The sequence below is a fragment of the Pelodiscus sinensis genome, chromosome 23 (genome assembly GCF_049634645.1).
Source record: "Pelodiscus sinensis isolate JC-2024 chromosome 23, ASM4963464v1, whole genome shotgun sequence".
Lineage (NCBI taxonomy): Eukaryota > Metazoa > Chordata > Testudines > Trionychidae > Pelodiscus > Pelodiscus sinensis.
In genome coordinates, this window is record NC_134733.1 from 16,941,205 (window position 1) to 16,960,035 (window position 18,831).

Genomic DNA, 18,831 nt, shown 5'->3' on the forward strand with positions numbered 1-18,831 from the left:
GCCTGATATAAGCAGACTTCAAGTGATGTTAAGTTGTCATGTGTTATACCTATGCATTACTAAGGGTTACACTAACAGAGCTGGAGGAGACTTTGTGCATTAGTAAATTAAGCCCTAATGAAATCTGAAAGATTTTCTTCACTCAGCGCACAGTCAAACTCTGGGAACTCCTTGCCAGAGGCTGTGGGGAAGACTAGGACTTTAACAGGGTTCAAAAAGGAGAGCTATTTAGATTCATGGAGGTTAGGTCCATCAATGGCGATTAGCCAGGATGGGTAGGAATGGTGTCCCTCGCCTCTGTTTGTCTGGATATGGGTGACAGGAGAGGGATCACATGAGAATTACCCGTTGTGTTACCTCCCTGTGAGGCATCTGGTATTGGCCACTATCGGCAGACAGGATAGAGGGCTAGATGGACCATTGGTCTGACCCAGTATGGTCATTCTTATGTTCTTATCCTGAGAACATCTCCTTACACGCTTTCCAGCCAGGCTGGCCAAACACTCACTCAGCATAGGTACATGAAACAGAAACTGGTTAACATTTACTGTGCAGCCAGCTATTTCTCTCTGCACTAAATGATGAAATAGTTTTACCCAGGAAAGCTTGTGATCCTATATATTTTTGTTAATCTTTAACATGCCACAGGACTACTTGTTGTTTTTCAAGTTACAGACTAAAATGGCTATCCCTCTAAGATTAAGTGACCCTGGTAATTCCTGGCTGGAAACAATTTAACGTCTACCTAATTCCTGGACACCGTTATTTATCACATTATTTCAGGATCCAGGAAAGGCTGGGCCATAATTAAAATAGCATGTTCAATATTGCAGAGTCAGTCCCCAATCGCCAGCTTCGGAAGAAGTCTCCACTTCTGCACGAAGACGTTTGCCTTCCTAACACAAGAACTGCTTTTCACTCCATATTGGGATTTATAAACTGCCCTGCCAACCAGTCAACTTGCCAAATTATAGCTCTGCACAGCCACTGAGCAGCAGTGCCAAGAACAGAAGTCTCGAGTGAGAGAACTCTAAGAAACAGGAACATTTCAGTTTCCAGTGTAATTGAAGTGCCTTTTACAGAACAGGGGGAAAAATTATTTGGAGAGTATTTTCAGGGGTGTTCAAAAGCAATCAGACAATTCTTGTTATTGTTAATGGAAATTGTACATGTCGCTCCCTGTGTGCTATAGAAAACAGGCGCCCTTCAGGATACAATATTATAAAAATACAAACTCATATTTACTATTAGTACAGGCTGAACCTCTCTAGTCCAGCAATCTGGTCCGGCATGATTTTTGGTAGCCGGATGTCCACTTATCAGGGGCGTGGCCAAGTTTCCCGCGGTCCCATAAAGTTTGTTTGCAGCCACCAGGCCTGGCTCTCGGTGTTCTGTGCTGTTATTAAGCTTTAATTTACTCCTAAATGTCTTCTAAGATCCCAGCAAGCAGTGGAAGCGTTGGTCATGCTGCTAGACAATATTGACCTCCCGTGGTCAGGCAAATTCTCGGGCTCAGCACTGGTCAGTTGCCAAGAGTGCCAGATTAGAGAGGCTCGTCCTGTAGATTAGAATGGAGAAAATCCAGCTCATGAGGATAGACAGTTTTGAACCAGATCCTGAAATAAAATAGCTACTTGCTTAAAAAAATACCCATGAGGACACCACAATGACTGCTCGAGTCACCAACTGCACAATGAACTTTGAATGCAGAGAAACCATCGGTGATTTAACATGGAGGTTGGAGGAATGAGCCCTGCTAGAGGAAGATGGTGTTTTATAGCAAGAAGGGAGGTGAAGGGGAAGAAAGGGGCATCACTAGAGGTTCCCAAGACCCCAGAATTGATTAAATCCTGTGGTCACAGCAGGAAAAAAGGCAAGCGATGGGGATGCTGTTAGCACCCTTCCACATGTGACATTGCATTGGCTCTTCCATTAGAAACCTGATTTTCTATTGGGTTGCTACTTAGCCATAAAAATTCATGGTGAGCTAAAGCATAGTAAACGTAAATATATACCGTTTAACTGTACACACAGGCCCCAGTCTTTCAGGCGGACCCTTCAACTCTCAAAGAGCACAGGGCTGCAGTCATCTCTTGTTGTATATTATTTAGGGACTTCGACATTTACTTTCAAACAACTTCAGCTTTTAGAGAGACCGGTCTTCAACAACACGCACACACGGCATCTGCCCCAGATGCGGAACATCCGCAACTCTCGCTGAAGTCCACGGAGCTGTGGATGTTGTATATGTTAGGATCCAGCGCTTTGCCAGCCAATACATGCAGAATCTGAACTGTCAGCCGTTTGTTTTGTGGCCCTCACAAAGATCAAATTTATTTAATTTCAGGGAGAGGGTCGCAGAGCGTGCTTTAAATCGCCTTACCTTTACGGGCTGGAGAGTTCTCGCCCTCAGAAAGTTTTAAGATATTCTAGTCACGCTTTTCTTTTGCAGCTGGTTCCCAAAGCAGAAGCCTTGGAACGGACAATTTTTCAGCACATATGTCTGCACATATGCACGTCTTGAGGCCAGGTACCATACACGGCAGCAATGGAATTACATTTTACCCGATATTTCTCCGGACACCAGGCAGCAGCAGTTAAAAGAACAGTTCTGAATTTGCTAGGCACATCTCAATTCATGTCATCACTCATCATGTAAGCTGCTATTGTTAATGTCTGCGAACCCCGTTCCAAAACTCATAGCTTTACTACTAAAGCGACGAGGAGTCCTGTGGCACCAGGCTTTTGCAGATTCAGACTAACACGGCTACCCCTCTGAAGCTTTACTACTGTGTGAAAGCAAAATGTTTCCAGTTCCATGTTATTGGAACACTGTGATACTCTGAGACAATGGCTCCAACCAAACGTATTTACCTCTCTGCAATGCCAGGGTCCACCAGCGAGTGATTCCACACTTCACTGGCAGCACAGACAGCTCAACTTCAACCCGTCTCTCTCTCTCGCCTTCCCCCGCACTTTTCCAAAGCCTCAACTGTACTATATATCCATATTGCAGTGCATTGTTTGCCAAAGGGACACTAATTTGACAGATCCATACACCAGATTGTATATTTGCCAATTCCATTTTCACAAGCAGACAAGCGGACAGGATAGCGATGAAAATCCAGTCAGTACAGGAATTGAAATCGACAGGAATCATGCACAGGATTTTCTCATTACTATCCCTCCCTCACCTGGACAGAGAGCAGGGACAGCACTACACCAGTGACTTGATCTACAGTTCCAACAAACTCAGCCTCCAGCCCGGTTTTACTCAGCTTATATCCCACACCCTAAGAAATGGCATTTTAAGGCTATGCCACAATATTGCAGCAGCCTTCGTGTAAGGGTCAGGCAAATTTTATGCTCATCCAACAGGACATATGTATATTTCAGATCTACACAACTGTGCTATTAAAAAGGAAGTACTTCAATAGGCCCAGACTGGCTGGTGTAACATTGGGCCCATTTCACACAATGCCATGCGTTTGTTTTGAAATTAATTCTTTATGCACTTGTTTCTAAATAAACGTTTCCAACTCCTAGGAAATAAATAAAGCAGTGCGTAAGCAGCTTCATAACAAACCAATCTACCCCGTAAGAAACACCCTTCAGCAAAGAAACATGTTCTAATGTGGATGGAGAAACAATTGGATGATTAACGACTTTAGGGTCCGAGCTTAAAGAGAATGTCATTTTAAGACAGTCTGACCATTACCAGAGTCATTTTAGATACCAGACACTATATTCATAGGCTTATTATGACAGCGATGCTATAGGCATTTGATCATGTTACTTTTCTATAAATGTTTCCTCTGTCCTCTTCCACAAGCAATCTAGAAATGCAGAGATGTCTTGCCAGCAACAGACACAGATGCAAACATCCAGTATCAAACACGGCATTGACAGAGGAATGACTGCATTCTGAAAGCTGATTTAGGATCAGCTGTCCAGGGGTATTGGCCTTTGCATTCATATTTGAAAAAACAAACCAATTCACATGTACAAAACCTGCAGGGGTGAGGAAAAGCCTTGAGGAACACTGGGTCAAAAGCCTGTCCAGTGCCCAACGGCTCCCATTGGAAATGGCCTGACCTGTGGGTACTAAGAACTTCTGACAATCTAGCCCCTCATCTTCATCTGCATTTGCACATTACACTATCGGGGTGAAAACGCTCACTCCTACATAGGGCCGAACCAAGGGGGGGCGAGGGGCCGGGGCCCGGGGCCCTCCCCCCTCCCACCCCCACTCCCACCAGGCAATGCCCCTGCCACAGGCTCCTCCCTCCCATACCATGAGGGCGCAGGAGCCGGAGTGGCACAGCAGCCTGCTCCGCCCCACTGTGCCAACCTCCCGGCCTGCTGCGCCTCACTTCTCCGCAAGCAGCGGAAACCAGAGCGCCCTGGGGCCGGGATGCTCGCTTCCTGCCACCGCTGAGAAGTCACACGCAGTGGGCCAGGAGAAGGCAGCAGGGCAGAACAGATTCCCAGGCCGCTCCAGCTCCTGGGCCCGTGTGGTAAGCAAAGGGGGAGGCGACCCCTGCTGCTGTTCCAGCCCCCCCCCCCCCAATCTCCTGGTCCCTCCTGTCTGTCGGATGGTTGGGGCAGCCACTGCAATCCCCCCAAAAGCACAGGCCTGGAGAGGCCACCCTGACTAATCCTATGGATGGGACAGCTCTGCTCCCACAAGCAGACAGCACGTGAGATGGGCACAGGGGCTCTTGGACTTGCCAGAAGACAACCTTTTCGCTGAGCCCAGCATACTTTGGTCACAGCGGTTAGGCTGCATTACCGGTGTGATGCTCCGTGTCTATCCCGACCCGCGGTGGAACCTCCTTTCGGACACAGGACATGCCCAGAGCTCAGCAGGCAGCAGCAGAGGGGGTTGCTTAGCTGGAAACTGGCGAGCTACCCGGCTCCCTGTGGCTAATGCCTGCCAGGGCAGAGTACTGGCCTCTCTCTCCCGGATTAGCCCCTGGGTATTCAGGCATGGAATATCTCCCATTCCCCCGGGGGACTCTGGCTTCCAAGGAGCAGCTACCTGGAGTGGGAGGAAGGCCCTTGGCCCAGGCTAGCAAAGGTAGATGTCTGCCTATGGGAAGGGAGGTGAACCCAGCTCCCTTTGGTTCCGACTGGGGCAGCTGGATAAGGATCCCTCCTTGGGCTCTCCGGCCTGGGAATCAGGGCAGGGAAGTGCCTCAGAGCTTGGCAGATGCAGGATTCTTGGGTGAGTGTCCCAGGGAGGGGAGAGGGGGAATTTTCCCACGTGCTAACCCCCCCCAGCAGGGTAATTAGTGCAGGGGGGTGGGGGAATCTGCCCCCCAGCACGGTAATCGGTACGGGGGGGGCAGGGGAAATCTGCCCCCAGGGTGCCCCCCAGCAGGGTAATTGGTGCAGAGGGCGGGGGAATCTGCCCCCGGGCTGCTCTCCCCCCGCAGGGCAGCTGGAGCAGAGGTTAGGGAGGGGGAACCTGACCCGCAGCTGGTTCACTATTGCCCCGGAGCGCCCCTCTGGGGGGGCACCACCGCCTCCCCAGCCCGGGCCGCCATGTTAGCAGCCGCCTCCCCCGGCTGTCCGGGCCTAGCGCGTAGCCTGCGCTGCGGGGGGGTGACAAGGCGCAGGGGGGCCCGGCGCTAATCAGCCCCCCTGCCCCGCGGCCCCTGCGCCCCGATCCGGGCACCAGCACCCAGCACCCAGCGCCCGGCCTTAGCCCCGTGCACAGGGGGGCGCAGCCCCCCCGCCCCCTGCGAGATTGCTCCCCCCAGCCCCTACCGCTGGGGATCCACGGCGGCAGCCCCCCCCCCCTCCAAACGCTCCGCGGAGCCTTCCCCGGGCCACGGGGCCGGCGGAGCGAAAGTTTCCAGCGCGCCCACCTGGCGAGCTGCGCCCGGGCGCTGGGAACAGGTGCGGCGCGGCTCCCGGGAGGGGCCGAGGGACCCCGGCCGCTGACACCTGCGGGAGGGGGGGGCAGGTAAAACACCCCCATATGGCGGCGGGGCTGCCCCCCCCAGCGCTGCGGGAGGGGGCCCCCCAGACTCACCCGAAGTCCTGGTCCATGGACTTGAAGAAGAATTTGTAGCTGTGCAGGGGCCGGTTGCTGAGGACATTTTTGAAGTCGGTCAGCGTGACTCTCTCCGGGGGCACGGGCAGCTTGACCAGGTAGGGGGTCTCCTCCTCGTCGATGTGGTAGATGATTTTAGTCTCCGCCATGGGAGAGGGGAAGGGGAGGGGGGGCGAGTCCGGGTGGGAGCCGCCGCCGCCGGCCGCTCCGTGCGGCTGCAAACAGGAAGGCAGGGCTACGGCGCCGGGGATTTCATTCCCTGCACTGCTCTCTAGCTGCGCAGCCGGAGAAATACACGCGCCCGCCCGCCCCGGGCAGAGGCATCCCGGGCCAGCGGCTGCAGGAGCGGGGCGCCCGGGCGGAGCGGGGCCCTGCCATGCGGCGGGCGGTGCCGGGGGACGCAGCTGGCCGAGCCCCGCAGCCGATCGGTCCCGGGGAACCCCGCTGGGCGACGCGGCAGCTGCCGCTGCTCCGGGGGAGGAAGCCGCTTCCCCAGGCCGGAGCTCGCCCCCTTTGGCAGCCGCGTCCCCGCCCCGCCCCCGCGGGTGCCAGGCAGCGCGCCGCACGCCCCGCAGCCCCGGCCGGCTGCCCAGGGGTCCCCGGCGCGGCGCGGCGCGGCGATCGTGTGACGCGCCCCAGCGAGCCGGTGTAGAGCCACGGAATAGCTCTACCCCCTTGGAATAGCCCAGAGCCGGTCCCGGCAGGGACCACGGCGACATCTTTCGAAGCCAGCAAGAGTCACCGCCGGTCACGCTGGCTGGCTTGAGGGTGACCTGACAGCCACACTAGCGGCGTGGCCTGGTGGCCAGGCTCGGCAAGCTGCGATTAGCAGGGGGCGATCAACATCTCAACTCCTCCGGCCCATGGCATTTCCTCCAGAGAGCCATGGCCCTTGTGCAGGGATACCGGGCCCCTCTGGCCATCCCTGGCTTGCCAACAGCCCCCTTCACGGACTGTAGCAGCCTCTTGGACTCCAGTACAATGAACAAGATTTTTAAAAGAACTAGCTACATTCATGGAGGTTAGGTCTATCAACGCTTATTAGCCAGGGTGGGTAGGAATGGGGTCCCGGGCCTCTGTTTGTCCGAGGCTGGAAATAGATGACAAGATCACTTGACCCTGTTCTGTTCACTCCCTCTGGGGCGCCTGGCAGCTACATGGACCTTTGGTCTGACCCTGTATGGCCGTTCTTATTATTAATGAAGTTTAGGGAGCTGAACACTCACAGTTCCCATTGAAAGAAAAATCAAGCCACTTATAAGTGGGTGCCTAGCTATGGAGCTGGGGGAGATTAGGTGCCCACAGTTGACAATTTTGGACAAATTTTGGTGCCTGGTCCATTAGCAGCCTTACAGCTGCTTCCCTTCTGCAAACTGCTCAGGGTCCTTGCAGGAAAAGCCTGAGAGAGGTCTCAGAGGGGGATCCGTGTTAGTCTGGATCTGCAAAAACAAGGAGCCCTATGGCTCTTTAAAGACTCACAGATTTCTTTGGGTGTCAGCTCCATGCATCTGACAAAGTGGTTTTAACCCACGGAAGTTTATGCCTAAATAAATCTGTTAATCTTTAAGGTGCCACGAGACTCCTCTGTGTGGTTGGGGATGCAAGTGACACTGGCTTTGGATTAAAAGATGGAATAGAGAGAAACCAAAGAATGCTGGAATTTAGGACAAAATAAGTGGGGGGGGGAGGAGGGATGGCTAAACAGCTTTTGGTAGCTCAACATGTCTTGTGCTTTGTAACTGGAAACAGGTACAGAAAGCAGAGCAGGCACTGGGCAAAGCAGGGTTGTGCTTTCCCTTTATATTTCAACAGAGCTGGGTGGATTTTTTTCCTGTCTAATCCAGCTGCTCAGGGATCCCCTGTAGGTGGTACAATTTGCCATGGACCAGCAGGCTTCTCCAAAGCCTATGCTAAGAAGAAAGCAGAGAGAAGTTTGCCATCTTCCAAAATCTGCTTTCCTAGTTGCTGATTGGGAGGCCAGTCCGTGGAAATACTTATGGGGCAGCTGGCACCTACAACGCTTTTTACCTGTCATAAAAATGGAATCCTCGCTCAGGAGTCAGCTGACAGACAACTAAAGCTGGTCCAGGCTTTGGAATGGCTTTGGTTGGATCAGTGGCACTGGAACAATTTTTAGGCCATGGGTGCTGAGTTACATCCCCTCCCTTACAGCAGCTTTGTGCCTCTCTGACAGTTGCCACCCTCCCGGACCGGAGCAACCGAATGCCATTCACAGCAATGGCATCCAGTCTGTACAGGCCAGGAGAGTTGGCAACTCTAGTCGCATGCTGCCCGCAGGCCGGAGCCTCAGCTGAGCCCTGGGCCAAGGCCTGGAGCAGAGCGCCAGCCCGTGGTGGGACTCCAGGCAACAGCAGAGCCACCAGGGCCGCTGGCCTGGACCAAGATTCTCTGTAAGCTATACCCTTGTGCAGTCCCTCAGGAGAGATTCCAACGCTGCCCAGCTAAGAGAGCGCCCACAGCGAAGTGTGTGTTTCAACTGGTGGTGCACTTCACACTTGTCTCAGTGCACATAAAATTATTCTGCACATGGGAAGAAATAGATTAGAGGGAAAATTGGCCTGGACCTTAGGGCTGGCAGAGCCGTGGAATTCGCAGGGGTGGGGCTTGTGGGCGGTGGGCCCCCTGCAAGGCTGTTGAGCAGCAGTGAAGCCAGTGAGGATGGGGGGCAGGGTAGCAGAACCCAAGTGGACACCATGAGGGTCACCTGGAGGCTGGGACCTGAGGCTGGTGAAGCTGGCAGCTGGTTGATAGCAGGGCCGGTCCCCAGGCACAGGGAAGCCGGGTGCAAAACCACACCTGTCCTTCCCACGCCTATGGGTCGGACTGCTCCAAGTATGCGAGCTGTGCTGTGGAGAGCCTTTGGTTCTAGAAAACACATCTTTAGGGGAGCATATTCTACAGCTCCTCCATTTGAGGGACTTCAGCTGCCTGCTCAGAAACGCCAAAGGAGGGCAACCGGCACTTCCAAAAAGTGGGGCTGGGTCGTGAGGAATCCGCTGTTTATTTAAAAAAAAAAAAAAAAAAAACCCTCTTCTGCAGCAAAACCCCAAGCTAATTATATTCTCCACCCCCCAGCGAAAGAGCACATTCATTTCTGTGAATGTTCAGCTGCTGCTGTGGAAAGGTAAGTCACAACTCAGTAATTGAATTACCGGTGGCAATGGAATGATTTTTCCATTAGAAAAAAGGAAGAGGGGTGCCGGTGTTACTGCAGTTGCGGCCGGCCACGCGGTTCGTTAACATTGTTGCCATGTACTATTTTGAAATGCAGGCATGAGGGGCGAAAGTTTCAAAAGCACCTCGCTAGGTTCCCAAATCCTGTGGATTTTTTAAAGTGAGAACTGTGGGTGCCTAACTTTAATTTCTTTAGGCACCTTTGAAAAGCCTATCCTCTCTCTTACATTTACATCTCTCAGCCTGGGGTGCTTGAACAAACTATGGGCCCGATCCTGCAAACACAACTCAGGGTAGCGATGGATACTTTGAGCAGCTGCTTGGCTTAGATATGGTAGTAAGTTTATGTGCAAATCAGGCCTTGCTTACACATCACCAAGCACTGACATGCAGCCTTCACTGGAGTGGAGGGGGAGCAGCGAGATGGATGAATGCAGTGCAAGAGTCATCAAGGAGGGAAGGTTTTTAATTTTTATCTTTACTGCATACTTGGAATAAAAAAGTATTTCTGGATGCCCCAGCCAAAGGACAGTTTGATCCTGCCAGCAGGGGGGATGGGCACATGGCTTCTTTTTAATTGAGATCATAAGAAATACGGGTAGGAAGAGCCATCTCACCTGCAAGGAACCTAAATATTCCCTATTACAGTGGTTCTCAAAGTGTGGTCCGCGGAACACTAGTGATCTGCAGCCGTCTTGCAGGTGGGCCGCAGGCTTAGGGCTTGCCCCCACCCCTGCTCCAGCCCCGCAGGCCCCCGCCCCCACTCCCCATGAGGTTGGAGCACCAGCTCTGGCTTCCCACTGCAGGGGACAGAGAGGGAACCCTTGTGGGCAGGATCCAGCTATGGGGGGAAGAAGCTGCTCTGTGTGCTGCCACTTCCCCTCCTCCCAGCTGTGGGATCGGCAGCACAGGAAACCACTTGCCTGGAGGCTTTCCCTGCTGCTCCCATTGGCCGGAGTCATGGCCAATAGGAGCAGTAGGGGGTGGTGCTTGGGAGCAGTGAGAGGCACAGAGCCAGGCAGGTGCACCCCATTCCCCTTCATGCCCAGACCTGTACTACCATCCCCCTCCTGCTGAAACCCCCTATCTCCACCCCACTCCTGCAACTTCCCTCCCAGATCCCCCACCTTCAGTCCATTCCTGCACCCAGCCTCCTGGCCAGATCTTCCTCCAGCCTGCTCCTGCACCCTACCTCCCAGCTAGACCCTGCCCCTCCACCCTCTCCTGCATCCATTGTGTCATCATGGGTGGTTGGTTGGTGGTCAGTGGAAAGGCTTGTGTTAAGCAGGGTGGGCCATGAGCCAAAAGGTTTGAGAACCACGGCTCTACAGAGTGTCATTCTATGCTAGCCTGTATTGAGTGAGCATGGGACTTGGATTCATTTCAGTAACACTTAGAATTATTGTAACTGGGGCTAACAAAAGGGGGAGAAGGGGAGACAAGTGTTTGAGGGCCCTGAGTGTAGGGGGCCTCCAAATACAGGTAACATCTGCGTAAATACAGGGGGGGGGAGGGGAAGGGAACATTATGTACCCCGGGGAGGTTCCAAATTTCTCTTGCTGGGCCTGACTCTGACATATTCCAGGCAGCTACTTACAGACTGTGATCAAGTCACCCCTTAAGCTTCTCTTTGCTCAGTTAAATGGATGGAGCAAGTTTCCATTCTGCTAATCATTTTTCTGCCTCATTGATTATTAACCCTTAAAAAAAAAAAAAACATCTGTCTTTTGTATTGTATTGATGATGGCTTCTAGTGGCATTGAGTTCCACAGGCTCACTGCACGCCATGTGCTCGTTTAACTAAGCATTTGCGCTAGAGGTGGGAAGGCAAGAAAAGCAAAGGTCAGGTCATCCCTGAATCTTAGCGATCTCTGTGGCTCAGGCCACTTCCCAGCTTTCATGGGTGTTTCAGACACAGGCCTGCCAATGGGGGGAGGCAAAGGGGGCCAGGGCCTGGCAATTCAAAAGGGCCTGAGGCTCCCGGCCGCTGCTAATGCATCAGTGATGGCAGCCACGGGGCTGGATTACCCAATAGGCAGACCAAGTACGTGCTTAGGGCACCAGCAAAGCAGGGGCACCAAAAAATAACTTTGTTTAAAATAAATTTTACGGTCTAGTATTGTTTTTATTTTGAATTACATATGGGGGAGCACCATAATCTTTTCAGTGCTTAGGGCCTCTAAAGGTCTTAATCCGGCCCTGGGCAGCCATTGGAATGCCACACAGCATGGCTCTGAGGACTGGCAGGGGGCAGGGCATGTTCCCGGCGTGGATCTGCCCCCCCTTGCCCAGGGGGTTGGCAGTTCTTCCCCTTGCCCCCCGGTTAGAAGTCTCCGAACGTACAGGAGAAAAACCATCTCCCCTCGCCCTGGTGATCCTTTGGCAGGGGAGTCCCAAGGCAAGCCACGGATTTATTTCAACTGCAGACTCCTTGGGGATAGGCCTAGTCTTTTCATTGGGTCTGTACGGTATCCAGCATACCAGGGCCCTGATCTGTGACTGGGGCCACTAGACACTGGCAAGACACAGATGAATAAAGGTCTGAGTGCTCTTCGCACGTTGCATGGAATGTTTGCCCTTTAGAAACCCACCAAGGAGCAGGACGTTTAGTTTGGGTCTTGTACCAAGAGAAAGGCTCCTAATCCCTTGACCGAGCAGCCATGTCACTCTGACCCATCTATGGTATGAGAATCCAGGGGAAGAGGAAAAGAACTGCCCCTCTGATGACACCTCCGACAAACACCCGCCAAGACCGGAGCCAAAAGCCACAGCTGGGAGCTCAGATGTCCGTGTCGCCTTAGAAAACACGCCTGCTCTCTTCTCTGGGGGCCAGCCAATGGGAGCGTTGCCTGTGAGATCATAGGTGCCTTTGGTCACTTCTCCAGCTAGTAAATGAAGGCTTCTGCTTATCGACAGAAAGGGAACAGCCAGCCTGGCGTCAGTGCAAACTTTCCCCATCCCCATGCCCAACGTTCCTTAGCCATCCTAGACATTCCGACTCAGTCCTTTGGCCGCTCTTCCCAAAATGCCAGAAAGGGCACCAGGGAGTGTCACATCCATGGAGGCTTCTCCATTAGGATGTGAATGGAGGCCACCAACTAGTCCTGGCTGGCTAATCCACACCAATGACCTAGAGACAAATGTTTCCCAGGACTCATTTTTACTGTTCATTCATGGAATCAGGCGCTTTTCACACAGGCATTATGGCCGCAAGCAGGGCCGGATTAAGGCATGGGCTAGCAGGGCAGCTGCCCAGGGCGCCAACCTATGGGGGTCACCTGATGGTAGCTGTAATGGGCGCACAGCGCCCCTTATAGCTGCCATCAGGCGCCGCGTGCTCGGATCGCGGGCTGCAGCAGCTCCCAGTGGCCACCCTGCAGCAGCCGCCCGGGGTGGGGACCACGTTAACCCCCCCAGTGCCGGCCAGGAGTGCCCTTTCCCCCGCAGCCACGGGGCCCTGAGTGGCCAGGCTTGGCCCCCCCCCCAGCCGGCCCTGAGCTGCACGCCAGTGGCGGTAGCCGGGCTGGGCTGGGCCAGGCACGTGTGTCCTGCCGCCACCAGCTCTGCGTGCCATCCCCCACACGCTGGCGTGCGCCCTCCCTCAACCCAGGGCACAATTAAACTGTCTTCCCCAGGGTGCCAGAATGGCTCGATCCGGTTCTGCCTGCAAGGCCCTGCTGGCCGACGAGTAAAGGAGAGGGAGACGTTGGCTGCTTACTTTGGAACAACGTACACACGTTTGGGAACGGCGACTTCCAGGTGCGAGCGCAGCCCTGCATGCCAACCCCCATGCAAGTCCCTGCTCTCTGCCGCCGCACATTTAGCGTTCGCCCAAATCACAAGGGTTAAATGTATTGGGCACCGTTAGGGCTTAACTCGAAATAAGCTATGCACATTGAGCTACGTCAATTGCGTCACATTTCGAAATTATGGAAGTCTCCGCAGCGCTTATTTGAATTAGACCACTCTTCCTTCGACTTCTGCGACCCTCGTTGTACGAGGAGTTCGGAGGGTCACAGGAGTCGGAGTAAGAAGTCCTCTAGCTTGACAGTATTTTGACATTAGTTTGAAACAACTGCCTGCAGTGTAGACACAGACTAAGTTATTTTGAAGTAACGTTGCTGTGTAGACGTACCCTTTGTGGATTTTGAGTGTAATTGGAAGGGGGGTGCAAAGACATGCACAAACTCTTACCTGGGGGAAAAAAGAGATGGCTTTATGGTTCTCCTTCAGTGTTTTGACTCTAGCTCGTCTAGGCTGTATATCAGCAACGAGCAGCCTACACTAGTGAGGGGGACACATGAGAGGTCCTCCATCTCAGTGGCCCGCAAGATTGTTATAAGCAAGACGCTCTCCCGAGAAGGCAGTTTTGCTCACTGTGCTTGAATACCTAGAATTTGAGAGGGGGGGAGGCTGATTGAACCATAACAGTATTTTGATTGGCTGCAGAGGGAGCGCACTGCTCTTCCAGTCAATGTTGCGTCCAATCAGCACGCACCTCACTTCACGTGTCCTTGCATTATGTGTGTGTCACTAACACCAGTAGGAAAAACCCTACGTGGACGGAAACCAGTGGAACCTGGCAACCCAGAGCAGGAGCATCAGTAAACAAAATGTCTTCCAGTCCACACATAGAACCCCAGAGAGCCGGATATGGCCCATGGGCTGCAAGTTGTCCACCACTGCCCTATGTGTCCTCTCATCAAAAAATGGGAGATGGCAGCAAGCTATGGAAATTGTCCTTAGCTTTTTACAGAGGAAAAACAGGTCGTGTATCACCCACACATCTAAACAGAGGGCTTGGATTTGTCTTAAGCTCAGGACTGAGCAACAAAATGACACTAATTTTAATGCTGATAGAGGCAAAGTAATGTATATTGGAAAACATAATCCCAACTATATGTACAAAGTGATCAAGACTAAATTAGCTGTTACAACTCAAATGAGAGATCTTGGAATCATTGTGGATAGTTCTCTGAAAAATATCCATTCAATGTACAGCAGCAGTCAAAAAAGCAAACAGAACATTAGGAATCATTAAGAAAGATAGAGAAGACAGAGAATATCTTATTGCTTCTATATAAATCCATGGTAATCCACATCTTGAATACTATGAACAGATATGGTCACCACCTCAAAAAGGTACCTTAAGCATTGAAAAAATTTCAGAAAAGTGCAACAAACATGATGGGGGGTTGGAAACAGTTCCCATATGAAGAGAGATTAAAAAGACTGGGACTTTTCACCTTAGAAAAGAGGAGAGTAAGGGGGAATATGACAGAGGTCTATAAAATCATGAGTGGTGTGGAGAAAGTGAATAAGGAAAAGTTATTTACTTGCTCCCATAACATAAGAACTGTACCTTATACCGTTATTCCGGAAAAACAATACGGCTGTGTCTAGACTGGCAAGTGTTTCCGGAAAATCAGCTGCTTTTCCGGAAAAACTTGCCAGCTGTCTACACTGGCTGCTTGAATTTCCAGAAAAGCAATGACGATCTACTGTAAAATCATCAGTGCTTTTCTGGAAAAACTATGCTGCTCCCGTTCGGCCAAAAGTCTTTTTCCGAAATACTTTTGCGCAAAAGGGCCAGTGTAGACAGCACAGTACTGTTTTCCGCAAAAAAGCTCCGATCGCAAAAATGGCAATCAGGGCTTTTTTGCGGAAAACCGTGTCTAGATTGGCCACGGACACTTTTCCGCAAGAAGTGCTTTTGCGGAAAAGCATCCTGCCACTCTAGATGCTCTTTTCCGCAAATGCTTTTAACGGAAGACTTTTCCGTTAAAAGCATTTTCGGAAAATCATGCCAGTGTAGACGTAGCCTACTAGTGTCCACACAGCAATTGTGTTATTTCGAAAGAAAATCAATATAACAGAGCTTTTTCTGACGTTGGTAAACCTCATTCCACGAGGAATAACATCTCTTCTGAAAAAGCTCTTTTGGAAGGGCAGGGGGGACGCTCCATTGCTGCTAATTCGAAATAGCTCCTCACCAGTAGCCATTCTAAGTTATTCCTCCCGAATGCCTCCTGGGGCCGTAAATTGAGATAGAGTGTCCACGTTAGGGGAGCCTGCCTTGGACTAATTTTGAGGCTTCCCTGTAGCGTGGATGCTCTATTTCAAAATAAGCTATTCCAGAAGATATCTTCCAGAATAGCTTTTTCCAAAATAAGCTTGCAGTATAGATGTACCCTAAGAGTCACCAAATGAAATTAATAGCTAGCAGGTTTTAAACAAATAGGGAAGTACTTCTTCATGCAACACAGAGTCAACTTGTGGAACTCCTTGCCAAAGGATGTTGTGAAGGCCAAGACTAACAGGGTTCAAAAAAGAACTAGATAAATTCACGGAGGTTAGGTCCATCACTGGCCAATAGCCAGGATGGGCAGGGATGGTGTTCCTAGCCTCTGTCAGAGGCTGGGAATGGGTGAACATGCTGGACACCTGGCATTGGCGGAGGACAGGATACTGGGCTAGACAGACCTTGGGTCTGACCCAGTATGGCCATTCTTATGTAAGACACCTCAGGTGGTATGAAATGGTCTGGTGCCATTGAAGCAATACACCTGCTAAGTATCTGGCCCGATGTGTCTATTTCCTCTTCTGCCACTTCTGAGTGCTGGATGCGACATGGCAGAACTCGGCACAGGCCAGGATCATGTGGCAATAAAACCGTCCGCCACCAGAGGGTGGCAAAGGCATTGCAGTTCAGCAACTCGGCTCCCCCGCCTGCCAGCGAGGTTCCTTGTTGCTTTTGGCTGTCCCAGGTTTAGAAAAGAAAGAATCTAGAGGGAGGCTTGATTCTGGGCATTTCAGGTAACGTAGATTCCTCCCCTGCAGGGTTCTCCGGCCACGGGCTGTGCCCGCCATGACGGCTGTAGGAATGAGACAAAGCGTGTTTTACCTGCCTGAATGAATCAACAATCAAAGCTTGATATCCCAGTCTGGGCAGCAGCTGGTCTCCTGGAGACTGTTCAAAAGAAACAAAATGCTCCTAAGGGGGAAAAGTTAGTAAACGCTGCTGGGACGACAGCTGAATTCTGAGTAATATCGGTAGAAGCCCTGGGACCGGGGAAGGGATGAAGTGAGTCTGTGGTGAGGCTGTTCCCATCTGAGGTGGTGTCACTGGCTCCTCTGCTTTGGGGGCTCAGTTCAATTACCTGCAGACAGGTGGCTGCAGCACAAAACCCGGTGCTGTCATCAGCACTAATCCTCTCCCCTGTTGGTCAAAGGGACCAAAGGGGTGTGAGACTGAACTACCCCTCCTGGCAGCAGGAAAACCAAAGTGAAAGCCAGATGCTCTTGGAGAATGAGGATTACCTATGTGACAGCAATACTCCCGTCACTGACATGCAGCCACCTCGGAGGTGGAACGGAGCAACTGTTTAGCAGCTCAACAATAGAAAACAATTGAGAGAAGGATATGATGAAGAATCCTAGACTGAACTGAAGCTGTGGAGCATAATTTAAGTGGGCCGCAGTTGGCCAGAGACCTACAGGTAATTCCTCATCTCTTGCCAAGGTGTTAGGAGAGCTTTACTAACTTGATTAAAAGTGAAGCCGGGCCCCTGTTTTCATCATCTTTGGTGCATAGTGATGCTGCTAGGTCTCAGAGGGGTAACGTGTTAGTCTGTTTCAGAAAAAAACAACAAGGAGTCTGGTGGCCCCTTAAAGATTAACACATTTATTAGGGTGTTAGAGTTTAAGCTTCCATGAGCTACAGCTTCCTCCCTCAGATGCAGAGGAGAAAAAGAAAGAAAAACAGAAGAGAAAAAAAGATAGAGATGGGCATGTGACTTCTGCATTCTGATGTAATTAGCACTGGTGGCTCACCTCCAGGGGTTCGTCTACACTGCAGCGCTATTTTGGGATACCGGAGGCATCCCGAAATAGCTATTCCACGTCTTTTGAGCGCACCCATTATTTCGAAATATAATGGGCTCACTGTTCTGATGTCCCTGTAAACCTCATTCCACGAGGAGCAAGGGACGTTTCGGAATAGCGGTTTATTTCAAAATAAGTGCTGGGGAGACACCACCAAATTTTGAAATAAGCTATTTCAAAATGGACTCAAAACAAGCAATGCAATTTGTGTAGCTTGTTTTGAGCTATGGGTGCAGTGTAGACGCACCCCAACAGTGGTGAGAAAACTACAGTACCCAAATGGGAAATTACCTATTGTATTGCAAGAACCACCCCCTGTGTTTGTTTACTTTAGACCTTGGTTCAGGGTGTCAAATTTGTATATGAATTCCCAGGGCTTGACAAGTGGCAGCGAGACCTGCTCGCCAGCTGCGTGGTTTGGCGAGCTGCGCATGCGCTGATCATGCTGTGCCGTGCCGGGCTAAAATCTACTCACCCGCGGTGAGTAGATTGCCCTAATTGTCGAGCTCTGAATTCCAGCTCAGCAGTTTCCCTCTGCAGTCTAGTTTTTGAAGTTTTTCTATCTGAAAATGGCAACTTGTAAGTCCCAACCTGTGTGCCCAGGGAGGTTAAAATGCTTCCCCTCCCCCCCCCCCCTACACACACAGTCTTTTGGATGTTGCCATTCTTAATGTCTGATTTGTGTCCATTTATTCTTTTGCCTAGAGACAGTCCGGTCTGTCTGGTGTATATGGTAGAGGGGCATTGTTGGCACATGATGGCAGCTAGCATATTAGCAGAGGTGTGGGTGAATGAGCCTTTGATGGTACAGCTGATGTGGTTATATGCTGTGACTAGATGGGTGGACAGAGTTCGTTGCAGAGATTGGTTCCTGCACGAGTGTTTCTGTGGTGGGGTGTGAAGTTGGTGGCATTTGCCTCGGGTAACAGCTGAGTGGTGAAGGCTGAATGGGAACAGCTGCCCTGTGAGTTCTATGCACCAGATGCATTGGAAGCGCTGACAGCAACCGGCACAGCAAAAACCAGCCCATCTCTGAACTGGTCAGGTGCCGGAATCTGCACCTCTTAGGAAGAAAAGTCTCCCTGTGAAGCTGATGGAAGTTTTGCTTGTGAAGAGGCATCGGGCTGGAGCATGGAGACGGGTCCTCAAAGCAGCCCGTGGCATCAAGCTCATTTTGATACCATGCAATTTTTCCTCCTCTCGATTGTTTTCAATGGGACCTGGTCACAGGGTGGGTGTGCCTGAGCCCTTCAGAGGCAGGGTGGTGGGCCTTTAAGGCCCCTCAAAGAGTGCTCCACCCCATGTGTGTCTCAGTCCTGATGGCACAGGGCCTATGCCTACACAGTACCTCCACTGAGAGAGTCCGGCCTACTGTCCACCCCCTTCTCAGAGGGTACTGAGGCCCACCTGCCAGAGTCTGTAGTAACACTCCCTTCCCTCAGGGTAGTGAGGCCTAGTGGCCAGAGCCAGTAGCAACACTTGTAGCACCCCACCTTGGGGGTGGGATAAGGGGACCAGGTCCATCCACTCCACCAGGTCCCAGCCCAGGGCCCTGTCAGTGGCAGGTGTGTTCCACCATTCACTCAGCAGGGAATCTACCCAAAACCACACTGAGCTCTCAGGGATCTATCACTTCACCCTGGGCTCCTTCCTACCAGACTCACCGAGGGAGACTTCGCAGTTTCCTCCCT

At 51.7% G+C, this 18,831-nt stretch overlaps 1 protein-coding gene and 1 long non-coding RNA gene across 3 annotated transcripts in view; one reads left to right on the top strand and one right to left on the bottom strand.

Annotated features, from left to right (window-relative positions):
• Positions 1-6,560, bottom strand: part of DVL1 (dishevelled segment polarity protein 1) — a 224,459-nt gene extending 217,899 nt beyond the window's left edge. Inside the window, exon 1 of one of the 2 annotated variants that reach the window (XM_075906879.1) lies at positions 6,041-6,560. In XM_075906879.1, coding sequence (XP_075762994.1) covers positions 6,041-6,210 — 170 coding nt within the window. In that variant the 5' untranslated portion in view covers positions 6,211-6,560. The remainder of the gene's footprint in view (positions 1-6,040) is intronic. The other variant, XM_075906880.1, reaches the window with a different exon arrangement.
• Positions 6,030-18,831, top strand: part of LOC142819462 (uncharacterized) — a 44,688-nt gene continuing 31,886 nt past the window's right edge. The window contains exon 1 of the long non-coding RNA XR_012897382.1: positions 6,030-6,159. This is a non-coding gene — a long non-coding RNA (uncharacterized LOC142819462). The remainder of the gene's footprint in view (positions 6,160-18,831) is intronic.